The following is a 27,940-nucleotide window of genomic DNA, read 5'->3' on the forward strand; positions in this document are numbered from 1 at the left end:
AATGAAAGGAACCAAAACTGTATAACTCTTTATCTCATTAGTATTAGTAACCATTGTTTGCAAAAATGGCTGTGTTGGAAATTAATAGGTCTGCAAAATTTTTATAGTTATGAAAAGAATGAAACCAAGTATTAATTAGTGCTCTAAATGTTATTGAAAATAAGCTGAATAGTATTAAAATATGTAAGTTAAAATTAAATATAATTAATGACCGAGAAAATATAGAGAAAGAAGAGAGAAAAATACTTGGTCCCGAGAGAGATGGATGCGAAGACCTAGGGAAGATTTGTACCAGAACACAAGAACAATATCCGGGCAAATCAGACTCAAAAAGGCATGGTTTGCTGGACATGTAGTTAGGATGACTATGAACAGAATAACGAAGAGAGTGTGGGAAACAACAGTGAGGACAAGGGGAAAGACAGGAACCAAGTGGATTGTTGAACTTCAGAAGGACTGGTTGGAATTGGGGATCAAGGTCGAAGGAAAGGAAAATTGGAGGAACAAATATACAAAAGACCAATATGCCGGGGATCAATGACATAGAAGAATACAGGAAAAGATTAGAGTGTCACCAGTGGAGCTGACAGGAGAAACAGACACTGAAGATCTCAGAAGAAGAGTTGGAGAAAAGAAGAGAAAGAATGAAGAGGTTCTGGGAGAAGAAGAGCAAAATGCAGTCCACGAAGGGGCTAACCGTGGTCCTACAGAGGCCATAATGCAAGAAGAAGAGAAGAAGAAGAAGATACAAATAGTTTTTATATCACTGATTAGAATAATGCAGTTCATGGTCTCTCTCAGCCAGTGTTCCTTCTATACAGTTAGCCAATGCTGCTGGTGAGTCATTGACATCTGTGTCATTAGTCCATGATGCTTGAGCAAGTAATCCAATAATTTTTCATCTTGCTGATCTCCTTGGTCATGGATGCTAACAGGTATACATGACATTTGCAGAATTAATTCCAATCTGCATATCTGCATACAACAATGAGAACAAAACATGCTTTTTTCCATTAATGTGTGACCTACCCTGATGTCATAATGTTTGTTATGCACTTTAGCCATAGTTTTCGGGTGCACTCACTTCAACCTCATGGCAATCAGCACACCTTACATTCACAGTTAAACTTCTTCATATCAATATATGATATGCCAATGTGTTACCATAATTTCTCTTCCATTCCACATTACATGGAATGAACTAACCAGGTTGTGCTGTTGACAATCAGAAAGAGTATTTTACATTGTGCACATTGCTATGTGTCAAAGCTTTATTTTTAATGAGTCAAAATGCAGTTGTGGCAAATGAGCAACATGAAATATAAAGTTGTAATTCTTTAATTGTGGTACACACTGAGGTCATAAATGTAACACTGTTCAAACATTGGTATTTTTCACTGGCCACAAACACAATGTGTAGCAGTACATATGTGGTGTGACAATCATCTCCACTCTCTTTTTCTCACTCTGACTCTTTGCTGATGCCTTCTCTTTCAATCTACCAATTTGATTCTACGTCCCTCACCCAACTTGCTTCACATAATACTTTCAAATATTCTGATTACATCGATTTACTGTTTTATACAAATCACAATTTCACATTCCTCCACTGAAAATCAATTCAAGTAAAATGTTAACAAATAAGAAAGTACATGACATCAGAATAATTGAAAATGGCACTCACATTCATAAAAACAACATTATGTAAACAGAAACAACACCACGAATTAAATTTAAAAAACTCATTCCTAAATAACCTTTTCAATGTATGATGAAAATAAAGCAGGAAGATGTAAACGAAAATACAGTAAAATGGAAAAAAAAGTATATCAGCCTGTAGTGTTATCTTCACATGTGCCCCGCATTCTATCATGTGATGTTCTCTTGAACCTCTTATAATATAATATCTCAGTACAAACTGTCATTATGAGGGATACACATATGAATAACTTTTTCACTGCTCCTAAAATTTCTAAATTATCCTATCAGTAACAGAAGTAACATGACAAAGTCTGCAAAGAACTACCTTCATGTATCCTCATTGGCATACAACAAAACATAATACAGTTGATAATTTACATAGAACTGCAAATAATCACCTATTTAGCTTTCATTGTTTTCATTTCTTAACTCCTCACATTCAAAGTCCTCATTTCTGTACACTTATTGCTTTAGCTACAAGTGTTATGGAAATCACTGCTCTAACTTTGTGTCATGAAACAAGTAGTCTTTCAAACTATTTCTTGTTACTAACTAATGCAATCTACTGAAAATTACATACTTTTACAAATTCTAGTCCTATTTACATCTTGTCATTACTCTTGTCTATTGCTACTTTTCCTAATGCCATTTCTACATTTTCATGTTGTAAACTAACTTAGAAACACTGAACTATTATTAAATTAACACTCATCATGCTATGAAATATCTCCTACCTTAAATATCCCTGTAAACTTTTAAAAAATTAAAAATTTTACTTGTATATTTCAAAAAAAAAAAAATTACATACTCCCTACAACTTCATTCATTTCTTCTTCTGGATCCTGAGCTTCACATTGAAAATTTATTGCATCATTGCATTCATCTTCATTGGTTGTGTCACTCTAATCTCATATGGTTTCAAATACACTGTGTTCTCAGTGCAAAATTTCTTCTTTGACTTTGGGTAAACTAAATAGCATGCATTTGAGTGTGGTATACTTATTTTCTCTGAGAGACCTTCATATAAATCAAAAAATTTTGATATCTTATTACTTATCCTTCTAGATTTTTCATGTGTCTTAACTAACACTAAATCTCCAACTTTATATCAGCCTTCTGTATCTTGTCATCATAATTTCTCTTCCTCTCCTCCAGTTTCCTTTCCACCAACTCTCTCACTCTTTCCTTCTTCTCATCCCAACTTAATTCATCTCTAAAGACAAAAGCCAGTTTCTCATCTACAAAACTCAAATCTCTCTCTCTGTCCATAATCTCGTAAGGAATAAACCCTGTTACATCATGTATTACACTATTCCTTAAATCTTCAATATTCTCTTCAATGTCTCTCCAAGAACTATGATTACTGCTACGTTCAGCACAACCATCCAGTTTCCCTCATATAACACTGTGCAAGATTTCCTGCCGGATTATATGTTTATTTATGTATTATTGTAATTCCTTGGCTGGTAAGACCTTCCTTCCATTTTTTGCATGTAATGTTATCAGGAAGTATGACTTTTGGTTTACCAAATTTCACAAAATTGTGCTTTTCTAAATTAGTCAAAATTTCTTTGCCACTTGCTTTACACAAAGGATAGCATTTTATAAATTTAAAGAATACTTACAACACTGCAAAGATATAGGCAAAATCTCTCTCTCTCTCTCTCTCTCTCTCTCTCTCTCTCTCTCTCTCTCTCTCTCTTTTTTTTTTTTTTTTTTTTTTTTTTTTTTTTTTTTTTTTTTGCAAAGGGCTGTAAAAATCCACTGCTAACAATTCCATCAAATCATTTGGTTTATCACTTTGCATGGGAAGCCTACACGTTTGGTTAGTAACCTTGGTGCTCTGGCACTCGTCACACATTCGAATATAGTTATTTACCCTCCTTACCATGTTGCCAAAAATTACACATTCTATTAGTTTTTGTATACACTTCTTTGCATTTATATGTATAGAACTCAAATTGACATAATCAATTACTCACCAGGCCAACACACTCAATGTTCCGAATTTTCATTAGATCACCTAAACAAATCTCCACCATGTATCTTGTAGTGTTTTGGTAGCTTATTGTTCCCATTTGGCTTATCCAAACCCCCTTTTATCATCTTCCATATCTCAACATGATTCTGATAGCTTCTCATGTACTTACAAATTCCTTCTGTTTTCTTCTCTCCCTAACCCCTTTTATATAAAATTATTTTCCATGACCCTCACCTACATCTTTTACTGCCTCACCATTCTCTCCCAGTGGTAGTCTGGACAATGCATCTGCTACTATGTTTTGTGGATCTTTGACACACCTGATTTCAAATTCAAATTATTGAATAAACACTATCCACCTCATGAAACATGAATGCATTAGTCTAAATTTCATGAAAAATATAAGGGCTTTGTGATCAATGTAAAAGTTTCCCCACACTTAATCTCTGGACTTTTTGAATCCCCAAATTATTGCTAAAGCTTCACAATCCATCACACTGGAAATTCTCTCATACTTAGTCAATGAACTGCTTGCAAAGACAATTGTCCTATGATCTCCCTTCTCATTATCCCCAGATTTTTGAAACACTTCTCTTCCAATACTGTATCCACCAGACAGTCCATAGACAAAAAGTCGGCTAAGGTCAGGATGGTATAAAATTCAGTCCTCTTTCAAGGTCACCTTAATATGATCAAAAGCTTTCTGACATTCATCTGCCCAAACAAAAGTTACCTTAGGATTTAACATCCTATTCAAACATGGGTTCTTGAACACTTGTTCAGATACAACATTTCTATAAAAAACACATACCCAGAGAGGACTTTAACTGTCTCCAATTCTTTGGAGATGGACATTCCTTAATTGCTTTTATCTTTTCAGAGTCAACACTAATGCCACTTGAGATTACCTATGATACCTATGAATTTTATTTTCTTTCTCACAAATTCATATTTGTTAGCCTAAGGGTCATGCCCCCTTCTCTCAAAGCTTTAAATACATCATTAGCAGGCTATATGCTCTTCCCAAGATTCAATGACTACCAACAGGTCATCCACATACACCATTATTTGGGCACTCACCTACAGTCCTAAGAAATGGTCTAGTGTTTGTATGAATACTAACACACTAGTATTTAACCCAAAAAGAACTGCAGTACAAAGGTAACACCTTCCACTCACCAAAAACACAGTATAATTTCTATACTCTTCTGCAAGTGGAACTTGGTGGTAACTGTCAGTCAAACCAAGACTGGTTATAAAATTCATCTTGAAGTATTTTTGCAATAGCCCATCCATATTCTCTGGGTGCTCAGTCTCTTTTCTCACTATTGTATTCAACATCCTGGCATCTATGACCACTCTGACACTACGATTCTTTTTACCCACAATGATCAATGGACTATTGTATTCACTCTTCTTCCTCTCTATAACACCACACTGCATCAACCTCTCAATTTCTTTGTAGATGCTTCACTCAGGGCAAAAGGTTATTTCTTGCAAAAGGTTCATGCAGTGTCACATCTAATTTACACTCAGAGTTCATAACTTTATCTGGTTTACCTGAGAATACTTCTCTATTTGCCCATAAAACTTCTCTCGGCTCCATTTTCTGTTGCTCATTCAGTCCTTCTACTTTGTCCACTTGGTTCTTCAACTCTTCCATTGTCCCTCCCTCATCTCCGCTACCAACATAGTTTAGGTTCAGTTCCAAGTCCATAACATCACTTCCTACTGGCATTATTTTTTAATTGTCATACTAAATTTTTATTACCCGCTACCACCCTACTGAAACTTCCTTTTGATTCTGAGCCTTCATTACCAAAACTGATAAAATTGTCTCCACAATTAATCTCTGCTCAGTTTCCAATAATCAGTCCATCCTTGAAATAATATGCACCCTCAGACTATGTACCACAAAAACATTGTGGACCAGACTTATGCCCCAAATTTCAAACTAAAAATAATTTGAGGCTTAACAGCTTTACTCAATTTATCTGTAGCACCTACTATTTTCATTCTTGGCACTGGCACATCATTACTTCATTAGCATCCTTCATACATTTATAAAATTCTTCAGCAAATGCACAAATTTCACTACCAGTGCCCAAAAGAGCTCTTTCTTCCCTACTATAGGATCCTGTTCTTACAAACTGTTGTCCAACTTTAATATCATCAACCTCCTCTTCCTCGTGTAATAAATCTCTCTCAATATGGTCATGTTCCCAATCTCTACAAGCTAACTTTGAATTTACTTCTTCTCCCAACTCTTTTTGAATTGCACATAAACTTCTTTCCTCCTTCTTACAAGTTGAAATTCCCTTATCTTTGCCAATGATGGAATCATTAACCTTCTTCTTCACATCTGGGATCATATCACTTTTCACAGGATTTGTAGAAGTCTCCCCTCTAGCAATTTCAGAAATCTGCCCTTCTCCTTCCTCATTATTTTCCTGCAAACCACCATGAAAGAGAAATGCACATCTTTGTGTCATTTCTTTTTCTTCTTCTCCTTCTTCTTTTCCATTACAACTACTTTTACTACTATCTCCTTCCTCACTATCAATACTCTCAATTTGTATCACTTTATCTTCCTCTCTCTCACCTCCCCAAACCCTCTTCATACTCTCTAACTCCATTGTACATTTGGGAAAACATTTCCATACATGAAACTATTGACCCTACATTACTTCTACAGTTAACTTCAGGCACTACTTCTTCAATCACCAAATTTTAACCTCAACATATCCTATCACCACGACTAGTATTACCCATGTTACATATTATTAAACTTCTTGTCTCGCTAGGGCAACTTGTAACATTGGTAGGTCTGAACATTTGGCCAGCTGCAGCCTAGGACATTACTGTTGCAAGGTATTGTTTCCCCTATTACATTTTCCTCGTCTATCAGGACCTCTATTGTTACCCCTAGAATTCATTTTATCTCTTCCTCCTCTACCTCTCACATATACTTCTTTCACTCTGTTAGTTTGCTCTCAGTTCTTCTGGTACCACTCAGAATCTCTGTTTTCATGAAACAAACAATTTGTTTGTCATTTAACTACATCCAACAATGGAAAATCCAGGACGGAATGTAACAATACCAGAGAAGGAAAGTTGCTACTCAACATACAGAGGAGATGCTGATTCGCAATAGGCACAATAAAAAGATTCACACAATTAAAGCTTTTGGCCATTAATGCCTTTGTCAGCAGTAGACACACATACACACACGCACACACACACACACACACACACACACACACACACACACACACACACATAAATACAACTTGCATGCACATCTGCAGCCTCAGAGAGCTGAGACCACACTGCGAACAGCAGCACCAGTGCATGATGGGAGTGGCAACTGGGTAGAGGTAAGGAGGAGGCTGATGTGGGGAGAGGGAGGGATAGTATGGTGGGAGTGACGGACAGTCAAGTGTTGCAGTTTAGACGGAGTGGGTGGTCGTGGTCGTCACATCTGCAGTGACTAGCAGTCCTTATCAAAATATACCGAGGGTCTCACTGAAGCCTTCAGTGACCATAATTATCCTCCCATCCATGTACAAAAACAAATCTTCCATGCCTTATCTTTCCAGTCCCCCACCACCTCCCAAAGTCCCACAGTCTGGCCACAGAGGAGCATTCCCCTCATAACTCAGTACCATCCACGACTGGAGCAACTGAATTACATTCTCCACCTGGGTTTCAATTACCTCTCGTCATGTCCTGAAATGAGAAATGTCCTGCCCACTATCCTTCCCACCCCTCCCACCGTGGTATTCCACTATCCACCGAACCTACACAATATACTCGTCCATCCTTACACAACCCCCAGTCCCTTACCTCATGGCTCATACTCATACTCCCATAATAGACCTAGATGCAAGGCCTGTCTTGTACATCCTCGTACCACCACCTACTCCAGTCCAGTCACTAACATCACCTATCCCATCAAGGGCAGGGCTATCTGTGAAACCAGTCATGTGATTTACAGGCTAAGCTGCAACCTGTGTGGTGCAGTCTATGTAGGCATGACAACCAACAAGCTGTCTGTCCACATGAATGGCCACCAACAAACTGTGGCCAAGAAACAAGTGGACCACCCTGTTGCTGAACACGCTACCAAACATGATATCCCTCATCTTAATGATTGCTTCACAGCCTGTGCCATATGGATCTTTCTCACCAACACCAGCTTTTCTGAATTGCGCAGGTGGGAACTTTCCCTGCAATACATCCTGCATTCCTGTAACCCTCCTGGCCCCAACCTTCATTAGTCACTGTCCTCACCCATCCAGCCCCCTCACTGTTCCCATTCCAGTACTACACAGCTGTCATTTCACCGCCACACACAGTCTTTTAATTTCATTTATTTTTATTTCTCTCCTTTCCACTACTTACCCCTGCCCCCTCCACACCTTCTCTCATGCCCTCCGTCTAAACTGCAACACTTGACTGTCCATCACTCCCACCATACTATCCCTCCCTCTACCTGCCCCAGCCTCCTCCTTACCCCCACCCAGTTGCCACTCCCATCATGCACTGGTGCTGCTGTTCGCAGTGTGGTCTCAGCTCTCTGCGACTGCAGATGTGTGTGCAAGTTGCGTTCATTTGAGTGTGTGTATGTGTGTCTACTGCTGACAAAGGCCTTAATGGTCAAAAGCTTTAATTGTGTGAATCTTTTTATTGTGCCTATCGCAACTCAGCATCTCTGCTATATGGTGAGTAGCAACTTTCCTTCTCTGGTATTGTTACATTTGTCTACATCCGTCACTCTATTCGAGAAGTCTTTAATGTTATTATTATGTTCCATTAATCCAATTCTTTTGTTAGGAGGTAACTTCCACACTAGTATCTCTATAGAATCCCCATCACTACAAGTACTATCCAAATGTTTCATGTTCTTGATAAGCTTCTCACAGTATTACCGCATACTTCCCTATTTCTCCTATCATACCATGGAGCTTTCTTAAAAGTTTCTATAACATTACTTTGTTTCTCTTTGGACCTGTACTCTCCCAGAAAAGCTGGCACAAATTCCTCAAAAGTTTCAGATTTATCAGGTACGTCCACTCCACAATCAAAATTTTCTCCCTTTGGGCAAGCATTGGCTATCCTGAACTTATCATTTTCTATCCATTCTACAGTAAAATGACCTCTCAAACTATTTGAAAAAGACAAAAGATGTACATTCCCTTTAGGATCAAACACTATTTTATTAAAACTACTACTATCTCTCACATGTACTACTACAGCTGAAATGCAGCACTACTATCTCGTACTGTTCTCTCTAAAGTCTCTACCATATTCTCAATCACAGAAGTGGTCCTTTTAACTTCTTCCACGTCCATCTTAGTCTTTTAGCTATGTTCCTGGAAAACTCAATCACAACATTCCCTCACTCTTGTTTTTCTTTATTCACACTTTTCAGCTTGGGCTTTGACCTTTTTTATCCAAGCATTCTACCTTTTCCTTTATAACGCTGTTGAGTTTCTTTTGTTTTTCATTTAATTCAAACTCTGTTTCCTTAAATGTCTCTTCACATCACCTTTGAATTTATCAAAATCTATATTTACCTCTGACATGAATTCAGACATCTTCTTTTCTAACTCATCTTCCAACTTCCTTTTAAAGCCCTTCAAGCTTTGTTTGAGTTTTTGATCTAGCACCTTTTTTTGATTCATCTATCTTTTCCAACAATTTCTATCTGCCCACTCAGTTGTTCCTTCAGTTCTATCTGCCTTTTTTCCATTTTCTCTATTATTTCTTTCTGCCCTTCTTCCGGAAACAGCGATCGTGTGAGACCCAACTCGCTTTATTTGTTCATGAGACCCAGAAAATATTAGATACAGGCTCCCAGGTAGATGCTATTTTTATTGACTTCCGGAAGGCATTCAATACAGTTCCACACTGTCACCTTATAAACAAAGTAAGAGCCTACGGAATATCAGACCAGCTGTGTGGCTGGATTGAAGAGTTTTTAGCAAACAGAACACAGCATGTTGTTATCAATGGAGAGACGTCTACAGACGTTAAAGTAACCTCTGGCGTGCCACAGGGGAGTGTTATAGGACCATTGCTTTTCACAATATATATAAATGACCTAGTAGATAGTGTCGGAAGTTCCATGCGGCTTTTCGTGGATGATGCTGTAGTATACAGAGAAGTTGCAGCATTAGAAAATTGTAGCGAAATGCAGGAAGATCTGCAGCGGATAGGCACTTGGTGCAGGGAGTGGCAACTGACCCTTAACATAGACAAATGTAATGTATTGCGAATACATAGAAAGAAGGATCCTTTATTGTATGATTATATGATAGCAGAACAAACACTGGTAGCAGTTATTTCTGTAAAATATGTGGGAGTATGCGTGCGGAACGATTTGAAGTGGAATGATCATATAAAATTAATTGTTGGTAAGGCGGGTACCAGGTTGAGATTCATTGGGAGAGTCCTTAGAAAATGTAGTCCATCAACAAAGGAGGTGGCTTACAAAACACTCGTTCAACCTATACTTGAGTATTGCTCATCAGTGTGGGATCCATACCAGATCGGGTTGACGGAGGAGATAGAGAAGATCCAAAGAAGAGCAGCGCATTTTGTCACAGGGTTATTTGGTAACCGTGATAGCGTTACGGAGATGTTTAACAAACTCAAGTGGCAGACTCTGCAAGAGAGGCGCTCTGCATCGCGGTGTAGCTTGCTCGCCAGGTTTCGAGAGGGTGCGTTTCTGGATGAGGTATCGAATATATTGCTTCCTCCTATTTATACCTCCCGAGGAGATCACGAATGTAAAATTAGAGAGATTAGAGCACGCACGGAGGCTTTCAGACCATCGTTCTTCCCGCGAACCATATGCGACTGGAACAGGAAAGGGAGGTAATGACAGTGGCACGTAAAGTGCCCTCCGCCACACACCGTTGGGTGGCTTGCGGAGTATAAATGTAGATGTAGATGTAGATTACTTTCACTTCCACTAACAGCAGTGCCAGTACACTTTCTATTCCCTTTTTTTCATCTACTTCTCTTTTCACATTTGGTTCCGCTTTAATGGCTGACTCTTTCTCTACATTTTCCATAACAGGTCCTGTATCTTTATCTACCACCTGTTCACTTCTTCATGTCTGGAAACTAGCTTAAAGTTCATCATGTTTAATCCTCATTTTGTAAACCTGGTGAATACAGACAAACCAAAACAAATTTTACTTTCCACTAAATTTTGTTCATTTGGACATGGAGAGGATAAGACGTGTGTTCAGGTTCAGAATGAGAATCGACTTGGGTTAGAAGCCAACCTTTTCTTACGTGTAAACGAACTTTGTTTTTAACCTTTGGACAGACGAAGAGACTTACTTGACTGTTACTTGATGTTCAAATATACATCGTGAAGTTAAGCAAAAGTAACTGCGTATGTCTGCTTATTTTTATAAGTAAAAAGAGTCTTGAGGAATTCTTGTTCCTAGCAGATATACTTCGGAGAAGAAGAGAAAAGGAGGTTGCAGCAGCAAGTTAACCAGCAAGGAAAGTCGGCTGACCATCTCAAGTAAGTTTATCGTTAAAAAAGTGGGATTTTAAACACATACTACACCACTTTAAGTCATCAGAAGCGTTAGAGCCCCTTGAGGCGGGAGTTTGATGGCTTGTTGCACAGCTGGATGGGGGGATGGTGATGCTGCCTTGACACTGGGTGATTTCACAACCTCAGAGCTGAATTGGAGGTCGCATGTCTGCGTGGCCATGTCCTTCATGGAGTGAGGGGTAACAACAATAGGACTACAGGTACCAGACAGGAGAAGACAGTGTTTGCGACTAGCCAGCATCTTGTGAGCAACTGTATAAGGAACCTTTTTCTTTCGTCAGTCTGCTCATCAAGATATATTGGACACTTTCGAGAGGAGGCAGCATGGCCACCATTACAGTTCATACAGCGGGGAGAAGGAGGTGGACAATCGCCCTTGTGCACATCCCTACCACAGGCGACACATTTGGCAGGGTGTTGACAAGATGTTCTAGTGTTGTTAAAACATTGGCACTGGTAGCAGCACATCGGGCTTGGAATATATGGCCGGACAGTGATAATTTCATAGCCTAATTTGAGCTTGGACGGAAGCACCACTCTATCAAAAGTGAGAAAGAGAGTGCAGGTAAGCACTAAGGAGGAATCTACCTTTTTCATTACACAATGAACATCAATGACAGCCTGATCAGAGAGGTAAGATTGTACTTTGGCTTCAGTTAGACTGTCGAGCAGCCTGGTGTAAATTACACCATGGGAAGAATTCAAAGTTCTGTGGGCCTCGACCGAACAGGGTAACCGTGGAGAAGTGATTCAGCAAGCAGTTGTTGTGCTTGAGAATCAGAAGTGGTGTCCAAAAGCAAAGTGCCATTCCATAAATGAGAGCAGGATTTCACAGGGCCAGCAATTGCATCCACACCTTTCTGAATAATAAATGCATTTACCATGGCAAAGGACTGACCATCTTCAGTACGTGAGACAAGGAGGAACTGTGGTGCAGTGGGAAGGTTCTTTGAATCATTAGCCTCATTGCATATACATTTTGTAGAAGTTGAGTGGGAAGATGATTGACTCATCGTGAGGAAATCCCCCATGATTGCCAGCGATGATCCAGAAGAAAGCAATGGCAAAGGTAGGTAATAGGACCATTGTTGATTAAATATAGAATATTAACGGTTATTAATCTATATAATCTTGATCGTATTAACTATATACTTTCCGAATTACCAAATTTAGGTGTTATGAATCAAAGGTACAACTACAATACAAGAATCTGTACTTCTGTGCCCTTGCCACAAAACAGATTAGCAAAAACTACAAAAGTCATAAGTACATGGCAATTAAAACATATATCAAAATGTCTAAACATGCCTCAAGCATGCCAGTCAAAGTATTTAAGGAAAACTTACACAACTACTTGCTAACTAACCCATTTTATTCATTAGAAGAATTTTTTCATGCGCCCAATATAAACTTAAATGTCTGTATGTGTGGATGGATATGTGCGTGTGTGCGAGTGTATACCTGTCCTTTTTTCCCCCTAAGGTAAGTCTTTCCGCTCCCGGGATTGGAATGACTCCTTACCCTCTCCCTTAAAACCCACTTCCTTTCGTCTTCCCCTCTCCTTCCCTCTTTCCTGATGAGGCAACAGTTTGTTGCAAAAGCTTGAATTTTGTGTGTATGTTTGTGTTTGTATGTGTGTCTATCGACCTGCCAGCGCTTTCATTCGGTAAGTCACCTCATCTTTGATTTTATATATAATTTTTCCCACGTGGAATGTTTCCTTCTATTATATTGATATCATTAAAATGTATTTTATAATATTAATAGATTAAGAGAACTGATGAAGTCTATTGCATGTAATAATGTTGAATGATGAATAAAGAATCAGAATCAGAGTTTGGACTTGGGCTAAATGGGGGAACTTCTTCCATTTCAATGTAAGTCATCTCCATAGAAACTTCTTCTCATGTATTTAACATGTTAATTAACCAAGAGCCTTTTCATACACTTACCAGCACCTCTGGTATGTACATGCCTTCCTGCAACTCTTGTTTCTTGATAATGCCTTCTCTAAGGCTAATATCTTTAACCTTTATCCTCAAAATCCTTTCCTCATGAGGATACAACTTTATTTCAACCACCTGGCCTGCCTTAGGCTTTGTAGAATTTGTTTCCCACCTGTAACAAGTCTGTCTAAACAAATCTGTCTACTGGTACCTTGTTTACTTCGCCATTTCTTTGGTGTACTGTTATTTACTGGCCGCTCTGAACAGCTCAGAGAACCTTGAACTCCAGTGCATTCACACCTCACAGTTTTAAAATCTGTTGGTGGCTTTCTAAGCACCTGCCCCTGTGTACCTGCACATTGCACTTCTATCTCTGCACTCAATTTAACGGGCCTACATCTGATTTACAGGGTTCCCTTAGTGTAATCGATTACTACATCGTGCTTTGTAAAGAAGTCTCTATCAAGTAAACTAGTGTAGGGAATATCCAGTTCCCCTCTTACCAGATGAAATTATGTTTCACTCCTAATTCCTGATCTATTTCAAGATCTAAAACTGCCGCCCCTTATGTATGTATGACCAGACTTGTGGTACCTTTACTCTTTATATGATCTTCATGTCTATACCCAATCTGACTTCAATGATAGTTTCTATTGAACAAGATAATTTGTAATCCATGATCTGGAATCATTTTAATGGACTTTCTGAGCTCTGTGGGCAATTCAGTTCTACAACATTTTTCTTTCACAGTCGACTTTGAATACCTTTCCCAATTCAGCATAAGGTGACTGTAATCTTATCCTTCTCTTCCATTTCTCTGTTTCTTATTTTTCACAGAATTTCCTGCATTCTGGTAAACTGTCTAGCCATGTGCTCTGTCCTATGACATGTGAAACACACAACAGGCTTCACTTTCTTACAGGCACCTCTATGTCCCAATAAACTGCAACTTTCACACCTGATTGTCTTTGGAACCTTTGACTCTCAACACAAATCTACTTTGCAAATTCTTTTCCCAAACCAGCAGCCTCACATTAAATGTCCTGATTTACCACGGGTTTTACACTTAACATTACTTCTGCAATTCTTAGACGTGTGCCCTACACGTCCACATGAGAAACTTCCTCATCTTGCCCTGATGAATTTTGTCACAAAATCCTTTTTCCTTGGTGGACACAACTGCCAACTCTTCAGTCAAGGCTACCTCAACAGCCTCAGTGAGGGTAATGTTTTAACCCTTTGCACACACAATTGTCTGTATGCGCTCATAACAGATGCCTTGAATGAATAATGGTCTGCTTAACTTTCCTTCTAATGACAAAGATCCCACCAGTTCTGATGCTGGCATTGTACCACGGAAGCTTCACAAAATGGATATTAAAGTTTATTTACTTTACTGACCCAATCTGCAATCAGTTCCTCCTTTGACTGCCTACTAGACAACATATAACAAGCATAGAAATTTAAAATACACTCACATGCATAATTTTCCAATAAAATATTTCTTACTTCTTCCCAGGTGGAAAACAATTAACGCACAAGCAGTTTATTTCATGCACGGCCCTGAATGCAGGTTTTTGCGAATTTTAACACTATTGGATGGTCAGCTTCACATATTAATTCAAAAGCTATATTCACATTACTAATAAATTCATTTAAAGCATATTTTGTACCATCACAAGCTTGGGGAATGAGTTTAAGGGCATTACTAACACTAATGTTAGATACTCCACCATCAGCAACTGCATTGTTAGACAATGCCATGACTTACTTTTACTTATTGATCCATTGTGCAGAGGTAATAAGAGACAGTGTCTTTGTTGAAAGTGAAGTGCTCTGCTGAGGTCAGGTGAGATGAACTGAGCTGGGCTGGGCAGGACATGCCCGCGTGACACCTGCTGTGTTGTGTTACTCTCAGCTGTGCTGCACTGAGCCATTGCCAGCTGCCAGCTGCTGCTGCTGAAACTTGCGAAGATGCCGTGCAACTTCTGCTGCTGGATCATGGGTGTAATCGAGGCTGCCCTGGCTGCATCTTCTCTCATCAGGCATTGATCTCCAGACCTCATCATGTTTCTTCTGCTTTTTGTGCTCTGTCTGTTCTCATTGGAGTGCAAGTGCTGCTTCTCATATGTCTCAAAGCCATTAGTCAATCCATGACATCGAGCTGAGTACGCGCGAAGCTCCTGTCTATCTCAAAAATTATTAAGGAAATCATCCCACCCACGGCACCCGAAATGTTTACCTATTTTGCGTTCTGACACTGTATAGAAAGAAGATAGGAGGTTTAAGGTCAGTATGCAATTTCCAAGCAGTGAGGAGCCAATACAGAAAGACAAATTCCCAACGAAGGCAGGTTGATGACTTGAACCAGTGCCAAACACTGCCACAGAGCACCTACAAGACATGCAGATTTCCGGACTCAATAGGATGCTTGCAGCAGGAGACTCAAGGAATTTAGGGGTTTGATTAGCACTATTTATTTGCAGTCAGGCCAACTACTACACTGGAGGCTAATCTAAACATTAGAAAAAGCAAAGGAAGCAAGTGATTGCACAACAGAAGTCAGTGTCTGAAGCCATGGGGGTAGGAGCTAACAGAAGTAGCAAACACTAGCCACATGTTACATACAAACTAGAGAGTAGCATTCCAAGTGAGAAAAACAGATGTGTCAGAGTTTACCGAGGCTGGCCATGAGTGCCATAGAGCTGGTGCCCCAGTGATCTGACTGAGAACCCCTTCTGAATACAAAAATATGGGTTTTTAAAGAATCATGGCAGCACACAATTTCTCCTTTCCTACATTCAATCCCCCAACCCATCGGCACTTAACAAGATTTAGCCAATCTGGCGAGACGTTCTCTCCTCCAGAGCACCTCTGGCCAACCGCATCTACATTCCTCCCCTACTCCTACTCAGTAGGTATGGATGGATCTGGATTTTAAATTAACAAACTCCAAGTTTGGTATAAAAAACATTCAGCTGAAAGCTAAACGCATTACTACTCCTATTATGGTCAGCAACAACAGTGTTTTACATCACTTGACCCCACCCTCTGCCTTTCTGGGTGTGAGGACAGCTGTAGTAGCACTTTAACCTGTGCAAATGCACTGACGTTGAACTTCTCAGGAGCAGATATCAAGCTTGCTGCCCTTGCAAAGACCTGCCTTTTTCTGGCTGTCTTTTACAATGACATCTTATGACAGCAGCTAGGTGTGGATGGAATTACCAGTTAACTCTCTGAAGTGAAACTTCTCTCGTGGGATAGCTGCGCAAAGTGTCTGGAATTTGCTTGTCTCTAATTTATTATTTATCTCTGGTATCCTAAATGCTACCACTTTTACTTGGTCTCTGCATTGTGTCTCTGACTTTTCTACCTTGGAGTGCCCTTGATGGCTCCAAATAGCCTTAAGCATTACAACATACAAGTCATTATGTTGTCAATAAATGACAATGGCTGATGTGCAGCTGAGTTACTGCTCTTTTGGTATCATCTGTCTCCTGACTACGCCAGATCTTTTTGAAAAGTATACCACCTTTAGCTGGGGGGGGGGGGGGGGGGGGCAAAAAAGAAACTGGTTTACCTGGAGCGTTGGTCACCTGATCACATTCAAAGTAGTTCCCTTGGGACTCTGCATGTGGTGCTGCCATTTTTGCATTTTTGGAAGAATGCCGATAATGCCTCTTTCAGAGTAGAGTTCAGCTCAGCTGTTGTCCCTGCCATAACATCCTCTCTTGTCTGAAATAACATTCATTTCAATGGTCACTTCAGTTTGGGGAACAGCCAAAAGTTGCAGGGCACCATATCAGGAACATAAGGTCCCTACTGAAGTGCAGCAATCTGGTTTATCACCAGAAAAGTCTGAATCAAGTTGCAAGGAATGTGATGGGGCACAGTCATGTTGAAGTTGGCAATTTCCTGTTGAATGCAAGTCTGGTTTCTTGCACTGTACAGCATTATATAAGTGATGGAGGACATTCCTGTAGTACTCTTTGGTGACTATTTGACCCTGTGGTGTGTCCTTGGGGTGTACCACATCGCAGGAGTCAAAGACAGCAGACAATGTTGATGCTGCTGAGCACTTGGTGGGCTTTCTTTGGTCTCGGTGATAAGGAATACTTCCATTGTGACAACTGTGATTTGGTTTCTGGGTTGTACACGTACACCCAGGATTTCTCACTAGCAATTATGGTGTTCACAAAATCAAGGTCACTATTTGTGGGGTCTATCATGTCCTGTAGGACTTCAACATGAAATTGCTTTTGCTCCACCGTCAGCGCTTCAGCAAGAATTTCACTGACACTCTCTTCATGGCAAGATCTTTATTCACAATAGAATGTGTCAGAAAAGTGCTGATGACCACAACTTCCACAATTTCTCCAATAGCCACATGAAGGTCCCACATCACCCCAGTGTTCACTTTGGCAACAAACTGGTCATTTCAGCATGTTGATGGCCAACTGGAGAGTGGCTCATCCTCCACCAACCTTCAGCCATTTTTAAACTGGTTGTACCACTCCTTAATCTGTGTGATGCATGTAGCAACATAATCCAAAGCCATCTGAATCTTCCGAATGGTTTCCCCAGGCTGTTACCCAGATGCTCCAGTGATTCCGATATTTCCCTTGCAATGAAAAAGTAATGTGAGCACTACACACTACCTCACTCAAGTGCTGCTTGGCAGCAACTGATGCTATTAACATGCATGAATAATTCACGCCTCTGCATGCATGCTTATAGGTTGGCTCATGCAAGCATAATTGAGTCCAAATTCGAAGGTAGGGTCGTCAATGAAGCATAACACTTACAACTGAAAGCATGTTTATTACAATCAGCAAAGTAGTGCCAGAACAGACCTGGCTTCTTATAAGAAGAGTCCAGTTATTTATTCAAACAATGAATATACCCAGAATGATGGAACCTGTACAATCATTGAATGTTCCAGACATACAAACATAAGATACTTCAAAAGACTTCTAAAAATGATAAATTTGAAATAACAAATTATTGATGTTGTTCGTGTTTGAATCAGTGATCCACAGCACACAAATCAATAATGCTAACTGCTACACCACACTGCATACACCAGGGCACACAGCAATATTTTATCACCTTACTGTTAATATTATGATCACAATGGAATCTCTTACTTTTGTGTAATTTGAAAATTTTCCATATTTCAGAGTGGTAATACGGGAAACTTTGATTTCACTGAATTTTCTAGATATTGCAGCTTCAGTGTGACTATTAAAAAAAAAAGCTCCATCTCAATTCTTTCTCATAATGTTCCCTCTCTACACCCCACTCATCTTCTGCGGCTGCTATAAAAAGACTTAATCTTTTCTTTTTAGAGTAGTATAAAAAGAATGATGGGTGGTGACCTGGCACTATTAGAGCAACAATGGTCACTACAGGCAAAAAGTTAAGTAAGAAAGCTTCAAGACTAATTTTTTTTTCATTACAAATGAGTAACTGACTGTATTGCTTTTATGCTGGTTCCATTTGTAAGACACCACAAATGGTTAATCTACAAAATATTTGAAGTCTCAAGATCCATATTGTCACAGAATAATATAATATTGCACCCTGTCCATGACATAATAACATACTGTTTTCTTTTTCTTTCGAAGTATTAAGAGTGAACGATATAATTTAAGCACAAAGTGAATGAACAGCACTGGAAGTCAGCAAATATGTATGCCCAGAATAGTGTGAGCATCATATCATTATTATCGGTGTTTTGTTCTATTCAAGAATGTGCACCCATCTTTTTCCTCTCCTCTTCATCTTCTTCAATCATGCACCTTTCCTACAGCATCTTACACTATTAGGCTACTATTGTTTCCATTCTGTTCAAATGAACTGAATTCAAATGAACTGAACTTGTATTCCTGTTACGAATTTATTTAATCATTCCATTATTATCACCAACTGTGACTACTGATAGAATCTAATTATGAATACACTATTCTTTTTCTCCAGAGTTGAGCTAAGATCACTATAATTTCCAAGTATTTCCAAATATTTTGCCGAAATATGGCACAATTCTTTGTTATGTTCAAAACTGTGAGAATTATTCACAAAATGTTAGATTTCAGTACAAAAAACTTATTTTGTTAAATAATAATTGTTTAATTTAACATTTATATTTTCATTTCATAGTAGCAATCACAAATTCCCAATTTATAAATGTTACATATTTTTTTTACTACATTTTTTCTTACAATGCCAACGCGATACTCACGAGATCAAATTAAATCATTCTGAATTTCTTGCGGGGTGAGAAGCTAGTTAGAAATTTCCTTGAGATTACAGAACACAAATTAAATGCTTTTCAGCATGCTACAGGTCTACTGACCTTCATTTCAAGCAATAAAAGGTGAAAAAGAGTAGAATAAATTAAAAAGTGGCATGTGTGAAATACTTAATTCATTTACTTTTAGTTAATGATAAAAAGTGATACCTCTAATTAATCCACATACTAATAGTTATGTGTGATATTTAAGTAATAAAAATAACCAATCTCTTGCTCATATTTAAAAATAAAAAAAGTAAAAAATCAAGAATAATTGGGATACATTAAGTTGAAGAAATACTGCTTAACCTGTTAAGCAGGTAGTTTGCGCGCACGCCTCTTCCACAGTAGGTAATATACGCCAGCACACCTGTTTGAGGTGGTGCTGCACACTGTTCTCACGTTTTCCTTCACTTTTTCATTGTGGAATTTAAATTGATAGTGGGTGGAAATTAATGCAATATATTTCAGAAGTTAACAAAACTGTATTTTCACAATATTACATATCGTTTTCAGTGTGAAACATTTTAAAACAAGGTGCTGCACACAAGGAAACTTCACATTCTGTGCACCAGTACGAAGTCTCTTTGTGAAGGCCTTTTCTTGTACACACCACACACCACCTTGGTCTTTTCTTCGTTGTGGCTAGCAGAAGGTCTGGAAAATGCCTGGCTGTAAGGCGTGTTGCTTTTGGTGTTCGAGGTGGGCGTCCTACTGATGTCCCTTAATGTGGAGAACATATGGTCAACTGTTCACCAAGACTAATCAGGAAGCTCATTCTACTTTGTTCGCCACCATGCTTCTTGTACAGAATATATGCATTGTAGCATGCAATGTCCAACAAGTGGCGGAAAAGCCTCTGATAGTATTTTTTCAGCCTGCTTCTGGCCATCTGGTAGCTTTGTAACTGAGAATTGCACCTATCCATGCCCCCCATATTCTTGTTGTAGTCAGTGACAACTTGTGGCTTTTGAACGATTCCCTTCTTCGAGTTTACAATTACAAATGTATCATCATGGAAGGTGCTGACCATAACAACGTCTCTTTTGTCTTTCCATTTCATTACCATCTGCTTGCCTTTGTACCCTGTTATGTACTCCCCTTTCTTCAGTTTTTCCTTTTTTATGAAGACAGGGAACCCCTTCCTGTCTTGCCACATTGTGCCTACAACATCAGTGTTATTGCTGGTTAGTTTGTCCACCAAATCTGTACTGGTGTACCAGTTGTCAAGATAAATACAGTGGCCTTTCCTGAGTAGATCATGTGCAAGCTCCAAAACAATTCGAGAGGTTATTTTTTCATCTGGATAGTGGCTACCATAATTAGTGTCCTTTCCAGTGTAAACAACAAAGTCTCATACATACCTGGAACTGCTTTCACAGAGTTTGTACAATTTGATGCCAAATCTGCTACGCTTTGATGGAATATACTGCTGCCATCCAAGCCGTCCTTTCCAGAGCAACAACGATTCGTCAATGGTGATGTTCCTTTCTGGCATGTACACTGATCTGAATTTACGCCACAGATGCTCCATAATGGGGTGAATTTTGAATAGCTTTCTGCTGATAGTACCTAGTGGATCGTATGAGGTATTGTCAGCAAAGTCGAGGAATTTCAATAGAAGATGAAACCGCTTTTCATTCATCACTTTCCTGAAGAAAGGTGTGTCAACTGATTCCCTCTTTGAAAAGTACATTTTGTGGTCTGGTTTGTGAAGAATTCCTTGAAGTCCAAGCATTCCAATAAGTGTTTTTACCTCATTGCATGTAGTATTCTGCCAACTGTGAACCCTGGAGCGTGCTGCTAAATTGGGATGAGAAGCTATGACCAGTTCTGTATATAAGTTCGTCTGTTCAGCTTTCATTGTGCACAAAGCATCATCCACAAAACACATAAAACAACTCATCACATCATTTTGTTTTAGAGGCACAACTGTACCACTATTACCACTGAACAAATATTGAATACGAACTGAACTGGCATGCAGAAATTCACTAGGTTCCGTCTGCTGCAGTAGTGTCTCGTCGTCAGATGTTTCTGAATCGAAGTCACTTTCACTAGCCTCAACATCTGTATCTTGAAAACTTTCAGAACTGTCACTGAAATTATCGTCACTTTCTAAAAGCAGTTTCTCAATCTCTGAATCAGATAAACGACTTCTTTTCACCATTGAAAAAGATCACTCACTAATGCTGTGGTAAACACAGACGAGAAAGGCGCGCTTTTGCGGCTACTTCACAGGACACATTTTCTTGACACGCGCTTGGGTGGACAATGTTATAACTAGCCTAGAACACACTGTGTTGCATGTCAAGAGCTGCTATCTAGTGCATGAAGCTCAATTAATACCACAGTGTCAACGGCAGGCCGATAACTCGTCATTCCCACTAGCTACTAGCCACAGAACGCAGTGGATGGATATATCCATCGAACCCACTGTGCAATAGCAGAGCATGGACAGATATATCCGTCATGCCCACTTAAAAAGTTAATAATCAAATATTTATTCAATTACTGAAATATTACAAATATATGACTATACTTAAGCTTATTTTACATCCATTACAATTTACGCTAGCCGAAGCATAAATTTTCATAATTCCATAATCATATCCACCCATATTTATAAAATACCGCAGTTAAAGCTTTAGTATAAGAAGCTGAGTGACACTGTCACCATGGTGTAATAGTTATGATACTAGACTGTTGCATGGAGGGTTGTGAGTTCAAAACTCACCTAAACTGTAAAATTTTAATTTCTATATTCAGTTCTGTAACTGTATATATACCATATGAGCTCTGGGCAGAGGCAGTTCATTCCATGCTCTTGTATATGCAAGTGCTGGATAAACCTTTGTTAAGTGAAGTTAGTGTTCGTCATTCATCTAATTACACCTTCTTCTATGTGACATTATTCTGGTGGAGACGCTGGGTACTGGAACTTGTGATAGTGCACATTATTGATGACTTAGTGACTCCCATCAGGCCACGACAGAGCCACTGTTTACATGGCGAGAAACCAAGTTTGAGCCATATTCAACAGATTGCAATCCATCTGAGACATAAGAAGAAGAGGACATTACGATGACAGCAACTGTGTACCACCACATGAGACGTCCTTCCGGGTTCTCTGGTATTGATGGTCAAGATCCAAACAAGTGGCTGAAGGTATATGAGTGTATAGCCAAATTTAACTAATGGGATGACACTGTGTGTTCGGCTAATGTATTTTTCTACTTGGAAGGCACTGCCAAGCAATGGTATGAGAACAACAAAGAGAAGTTCACAAGCTGGAAAGTATTCCAAGTGGAACTGCACAAGTATTTCGGTGACACACAATGACAAAAGTGCAAGGCTGAAGATAAATTAAAGTGCAGGACAGAGCATCCAGGAGAAACTACAGCATCCTACATTCAAGGCATCTTGGAGCTGTGTAAAATAGTGGATCCTAGTATGAAGGAGGAAGATAAGATTACACATCTCATGAAGGGTATTGCTGAGGACATGTATCAAGCCCTAATCCTGAAGGAGGTTTCGACAGCAGACGACGTCATAAAATGATGCCAGTATATCGAGACAGTGTATCAAAAGAGAATTACACATAAGAAGTTTGAATGGCTTCCAAATGTATCCATGTCTGTGATGCAGGAAGGAACTGATTTCACTAGTGTTCTTCATCAGATAGTGAGAGAGGAAGTTCAGAATGCACTTGGATTGCATGGTGAGCAAAAAACCGAGGCGCTTCAAGAGGTCATAAGGTAGAAAGTGGAAGAGACACTGAACCCAATCTCTCGTCCTTCGTTTCCCTTTAAAACAGTGAAAAAGTCGAGACCCAGTCAAAGTTACATTCCTACAATGCCACATGAGGAACCTGTTTGGGTACCAAGGAAGACTGACATCTGGAGGACACAGGATAACCAACCAGTATGTTTTGAACGGATGATGGATAATCTTCTAAGGCACCTGAAGTGGATGATGTGTCTTTGTTATTTAGATAGTATTATAGTGTTCTCAAAAACACTGAGGGCCATTCTTAAGTGTGTCCAACAAGGCGGACTGAAACTTAATCCAAGAAAGTGTCTCTTTGGAGCAAAAGAAATCAAAATACTTGGACACCTTGTGTCAAACAAAGCTGTGTGGCCAGACCCAGAAAAGGTGAGATCTATAATGGAATTTCCTGTTCCTAAAAGTATTAGAGACATGAGAAGCTTCCTCGGATTAAGTTATTATTGCCATCGTTTTATCAAAGACTTTTGTATCAAAGCCAGACCACTCCAAGAGTTGTTAAAAGCTGATGCTAAATTTATCTGGGGTGGTGCTCAACAAGATTCTTTCCATGTGCTGTGAAAAGCTCTGATGACTGACCCTGTACTTGGTTTGTGTGATGAGAGAGCACCTGCAGAACTACTTACAGATGCCAGCAGATATAGGATCAATGCTGTTCTGGTGCAAATTTTGGATGGAAAAGAGAAGGTTATAGCCTATGCTTCTAGAACACTTACAAAAGCTGAGAGAAACTACTCAACTACAGAAAGAGACTGTCTTGCTGTGATCTGGGCCATGTCCAAATTTTGACAGTATCTCTATGGAAGGCCATTCACAGTTGTTACAGGTCATCATTCACTTTGTTGGTTGACAGGTCATCTAACAGGATGACTTCTAGAGTATGGCATTACCATAACATACAAAAGTGGAAGAAAACATCAAGAAGCCAACTGTCTCTCAAGAAACCCTGTGCAAGACCATCAAGACTTTGATGAAGATAGTGACTGTCTCACTGCACTCCATGATCTCTCTGCTGAGCAGAAGAAGGACACCAAGAGATCTCAAGTTATGCTCGCCTTAAATCAGTCAGAGGATGTGAAAGGGCAATTTAAGGTAGTTAATGGATTACTTTGCAAGAAAAACTTTGATCCATTTGGAAAGAGGTAGCTACCAGCGATTCCTAAACACATGCATTTAGATGTTCTACAGAAATTCCATGACACACCTGAGGCTGGACATTTAGGATTTATTAAGACATACAACAGGACCCACAAGAGATTTTTCTGGACAGGTTAATTTAGGAGTGTCTGTCACTATGTGTCACACTGTTGAGAGTGCCAGAGGAGAAAGGCAGTTCCTCAGAAACCACCTAGCTGACTCCTACCAATTCCAACAGCAGAAACACCTTTCCAGCATGTAGGGATTGACCTCCTCCGACGAATTCCAACATCTTCTAGTGGCAATAAATGGATTATTGTTTGCACTGATTATCTGACATGCTATGCCATTACAAAAGCCATGAAAACAGCTGAAGCATTCAATGTAGCCAAATTCATTGTGGAAGACATTGTATTAAGGTTGCTAGTTACAGATCGAGGGAAAGTTTTTCAATCGAATCTTCTGACAGAGGTAAACTGTCGGTGCAAATTACTCATCACATGATGACTGCCTACCATCTACAAACTAATGGGCTTACTGAACACCTTAATAAGACCTTGGGTGACATGCTATCAATGTTCGTCAATGTTGAGCAGAGCAACTGGGATGAGGTGCTACCTGTGGCAACATTTGCCTGCAACACCACCAAACAAGACACCACAGGATTTACACCATCTTTTTCTGGTGCATTGGTGTGAGGCAACTACGACAATGGACACTGTGTTTCCATTACAACCTAATGATGTGGACAATGACTACATTAGCCAGGTGTTAACCAGAGCTGAGGAAGCTTGGCAGTTAGCTCAACTCTGCATGCTGCAGGCTCAAGAAAACAATCACCGCAGGTATGACACAAGCAACCGCCCTGTTGTCTACCAGCCTGGAGACCTCATCAGGATCTTCACTCCTGTTCGGAAGGTTGGTCTCTCTGAGAAGCTTCTCAGGCGCTACTTTGGATCTTATAAGGTTGTAAAACAGTTGTCTGATGTAGTTATGAAATTGAAGATTTCGACCCAACACAAGACAACAAAAGTTCAGAGACATGGTCCACATCCTTCGAATGAAGCCCTATAAGGATCCTGCAACCCAGGGTAAATACGAAGCTCCAGAGCCAGGCAACAAGCGGAAAGGTGAAGAAGAGTGTAGCAGCAAAGGAAGCTCTAAGAAGATCACCGCCAGGGCAAACATCAGTCATCGGGAGTCAGAGTGTGCAGGACCAATGACTCATTCCCAGACTAGGAGGATGTAACACCGAGATGCTGTTCTCTTAAGGAGGGAGCAATGTCGCAGACAAAACTGAGTAGCACAGTCACCAGAGTGTAGTGGTTATGATACTAGACAGAGCACTGAAAGACGTAAGTTGAAACAAGGCCCCACCACTGTTGCTATCATAAAAATTGCTCAGATCTAGTCTCTTTCATTTCATAGATTTAATTTTTTGATGTCTGAGTTCTAATTCATGTTGATGTCCAACTTAGGTAAATTAAATAATCTATATTTGATTATTTTAACACAGTGAAAGACTTTGATTAATTAATGTAAATACTTTGGGATCAAATCAGAAGACACGAAGCACTAAGATGTTGAGGGGTACACATTCAGGAAAGAAATCTTGCTATCTTTCAGAGGTATCCTTTCATGACTTAGAGTAAAATACATAAATGCATACACACACACACACACATACATGCTTTATGCACCTATGCCATTACATGGCGCTGGCTAGCTTAACAGTTTTACAAGAACTTTCCTACAACATTTGCTTACCTACCAGTTTTATGAATCTTGCATTGCATAACATCTAAAGAGAATTGCATACTCTGAATATTCAAATCCATTTTGTGTGAGACTTTTTTTTATGGTTTTGTTGTCAGTGAGGGGAGTTAGGTACTTTACAGAGCCATCTGAAATAAATAATAAAAGGAAAACAGTTCAATGACAAGAAGAAAACTACCCATATCTGAGTCTGTAATATTTCTGCTTTTTCCAAAAAAGAGAAGATTACATGTTGCCAATGTTAATGAGAAATTAATTACTCTTTTTGATAGACTAAATGATCTTCTTTTAGATTTTTAACATTTCATCAATAGCTCCTTATCTTTTTCATTATTCAGCAGTAATCTGCTTGAGATTGTGAATGTTTATGTGTTTTCATCCTTCTGGATGTTTATTACTTTACTGCTAACTGCACTCTAAGATCCTGCAGCATCGTTTTGTAGTTGTACATCACATGTTTCAAGCAAGGCACAAGAATATCTAAGGTCTGTTGAGAACACAAACCAATTGGTTGGTTGGTTGGTTGGATTGTGGTATAAAGGGACCAAACTACAGGGCCATCACTCCCTTTTTCCTGAAGCAAGCAAGCGTCAAGGTACAAAAGCACCCAAAGTATGTTTCAGAAAGTAGAAGGGGAAAAAGGAATGGGGAACCACACCTAAAAAGAAAATAAATGAAACAAATGAAAAATGGGGAAAACATACACCACAAGGAAAAGTTGAAGAAAGTATTAAAACCATAGAGCAGATGGGCTGGGCTGGCTGATCACAATAATAAAAGAGGATGAGCCAGCCATTTTGCAACACATTAAAATGTCCACTCCAAAAAGACAAGGTGAGATGAACACACGCAGGGAAAAAGATGACCACCAAGACAAACAAATGCAAAGAAAGTGTGACAGAGTTAAAATGGAGGGAGGGTGGCAGCCTACAAGAGAAGGCTAAATGGCTACCCTTAGGTGGTACAATAAAAACCACCCTCACAAATAAAACATGAAACTAAATCTGCTGTTGAGGCATTGTCACCCAACACCAAAGGTAGGGTGCTGCGAATGTTAAAAGTCCACCGCAGAGGGTCTAAAAGTGGGCAGTCCAGCTAGATATGGAAGACAGTCATATGTGTCACCAAAGTGGGTCCTCATGATGGAGAAGGTAACTATGTTTCAGCCATGTATAGCCAATGCAGAGCCAGCAGAGAACCACAGAGTCCCTGTGAGAGGCCTGCATGGAGAACTTTCACACATTTGTAGTCCCCTTAATGGCATGCAGTTTCTTGTATGTACTGAGATTATGCCATTCTGTCCCCCAAAGCTGAAAAACCTTGCGGCATAATAATTATTGCAGGTCACTTACAGAGATGCCGATCTCCAAAATCAGTTTTCGTGTAGCCTGTTTGTCCAGCTTGTCGGCAAGTTCATTTTCTGGAATTCTGACATGGCCTGTGGTCCACACAAACACCATGGAATGACTGGACCATTCCAGGGCATAGATGGACTCCTGGATAGTCGCTACCAAAGGATGGTGGTGGCAGAACTGGTCGATAGCTTGTAGGCTGCTCAAGGAGTCAGTGCAGAGAAGAAACAACTTGCCAGGGCATGAGCGGATGCACTCAAGAGCACAAGAAATGTCCGCCAGCTCTGCAGTGGAAACACTGCAGCCATCTGGCATGGAGTGCTGTTCAATATGTCCTCCATGAACATATGTGAAATGAACATGACCATCAGCCATCGACCCATTGGT

General features: G+C 39.6%; 1 protein-coding gene across 1 annotated transcript; it reads right to left on the bottom strand.

The window, feature by feature from the left end:
• Positions 1-19,144: 19,144 nt before the first annotated feature.
• LOC124616397 (piggyBac transposable element-derived protein 4-like) lies at positions 19,145-21,672 on the bottom strand. The gene is made up of 4 exons (XM_047144702.1): positions 20,867-21,672; positions 20,286-20,815; positions 20,006-20,225; positions 19,145-19,271 (listed from the first exon to the last, which is right to left on the bottom strand). Exons 1-4 carry the CDS (start codon positions 21,670-21,672, stop codon positions 19,145-19,147), a joined length of 1,683 nt encoding a protein of 560 aa, XP_047000658.1.
• Between the last annotated feature and the right edge of the window lie 6,268 nt (positions 21,673-27,940).

Source organism: Schistocerca americana, chromosome 5, assembly GCF_021461395.2.
Source record: "Schistocerca americana isolate TAMUIC-IGC-003095 chromosome 5, iqSchAmer2.1, whole genome shotgun sequence".
NCBI lineage: Eukaryota > Metazoa > Arthropoda > Insecta > Orthoptera > Acrididae > Schistocerca > Schistocerca americana.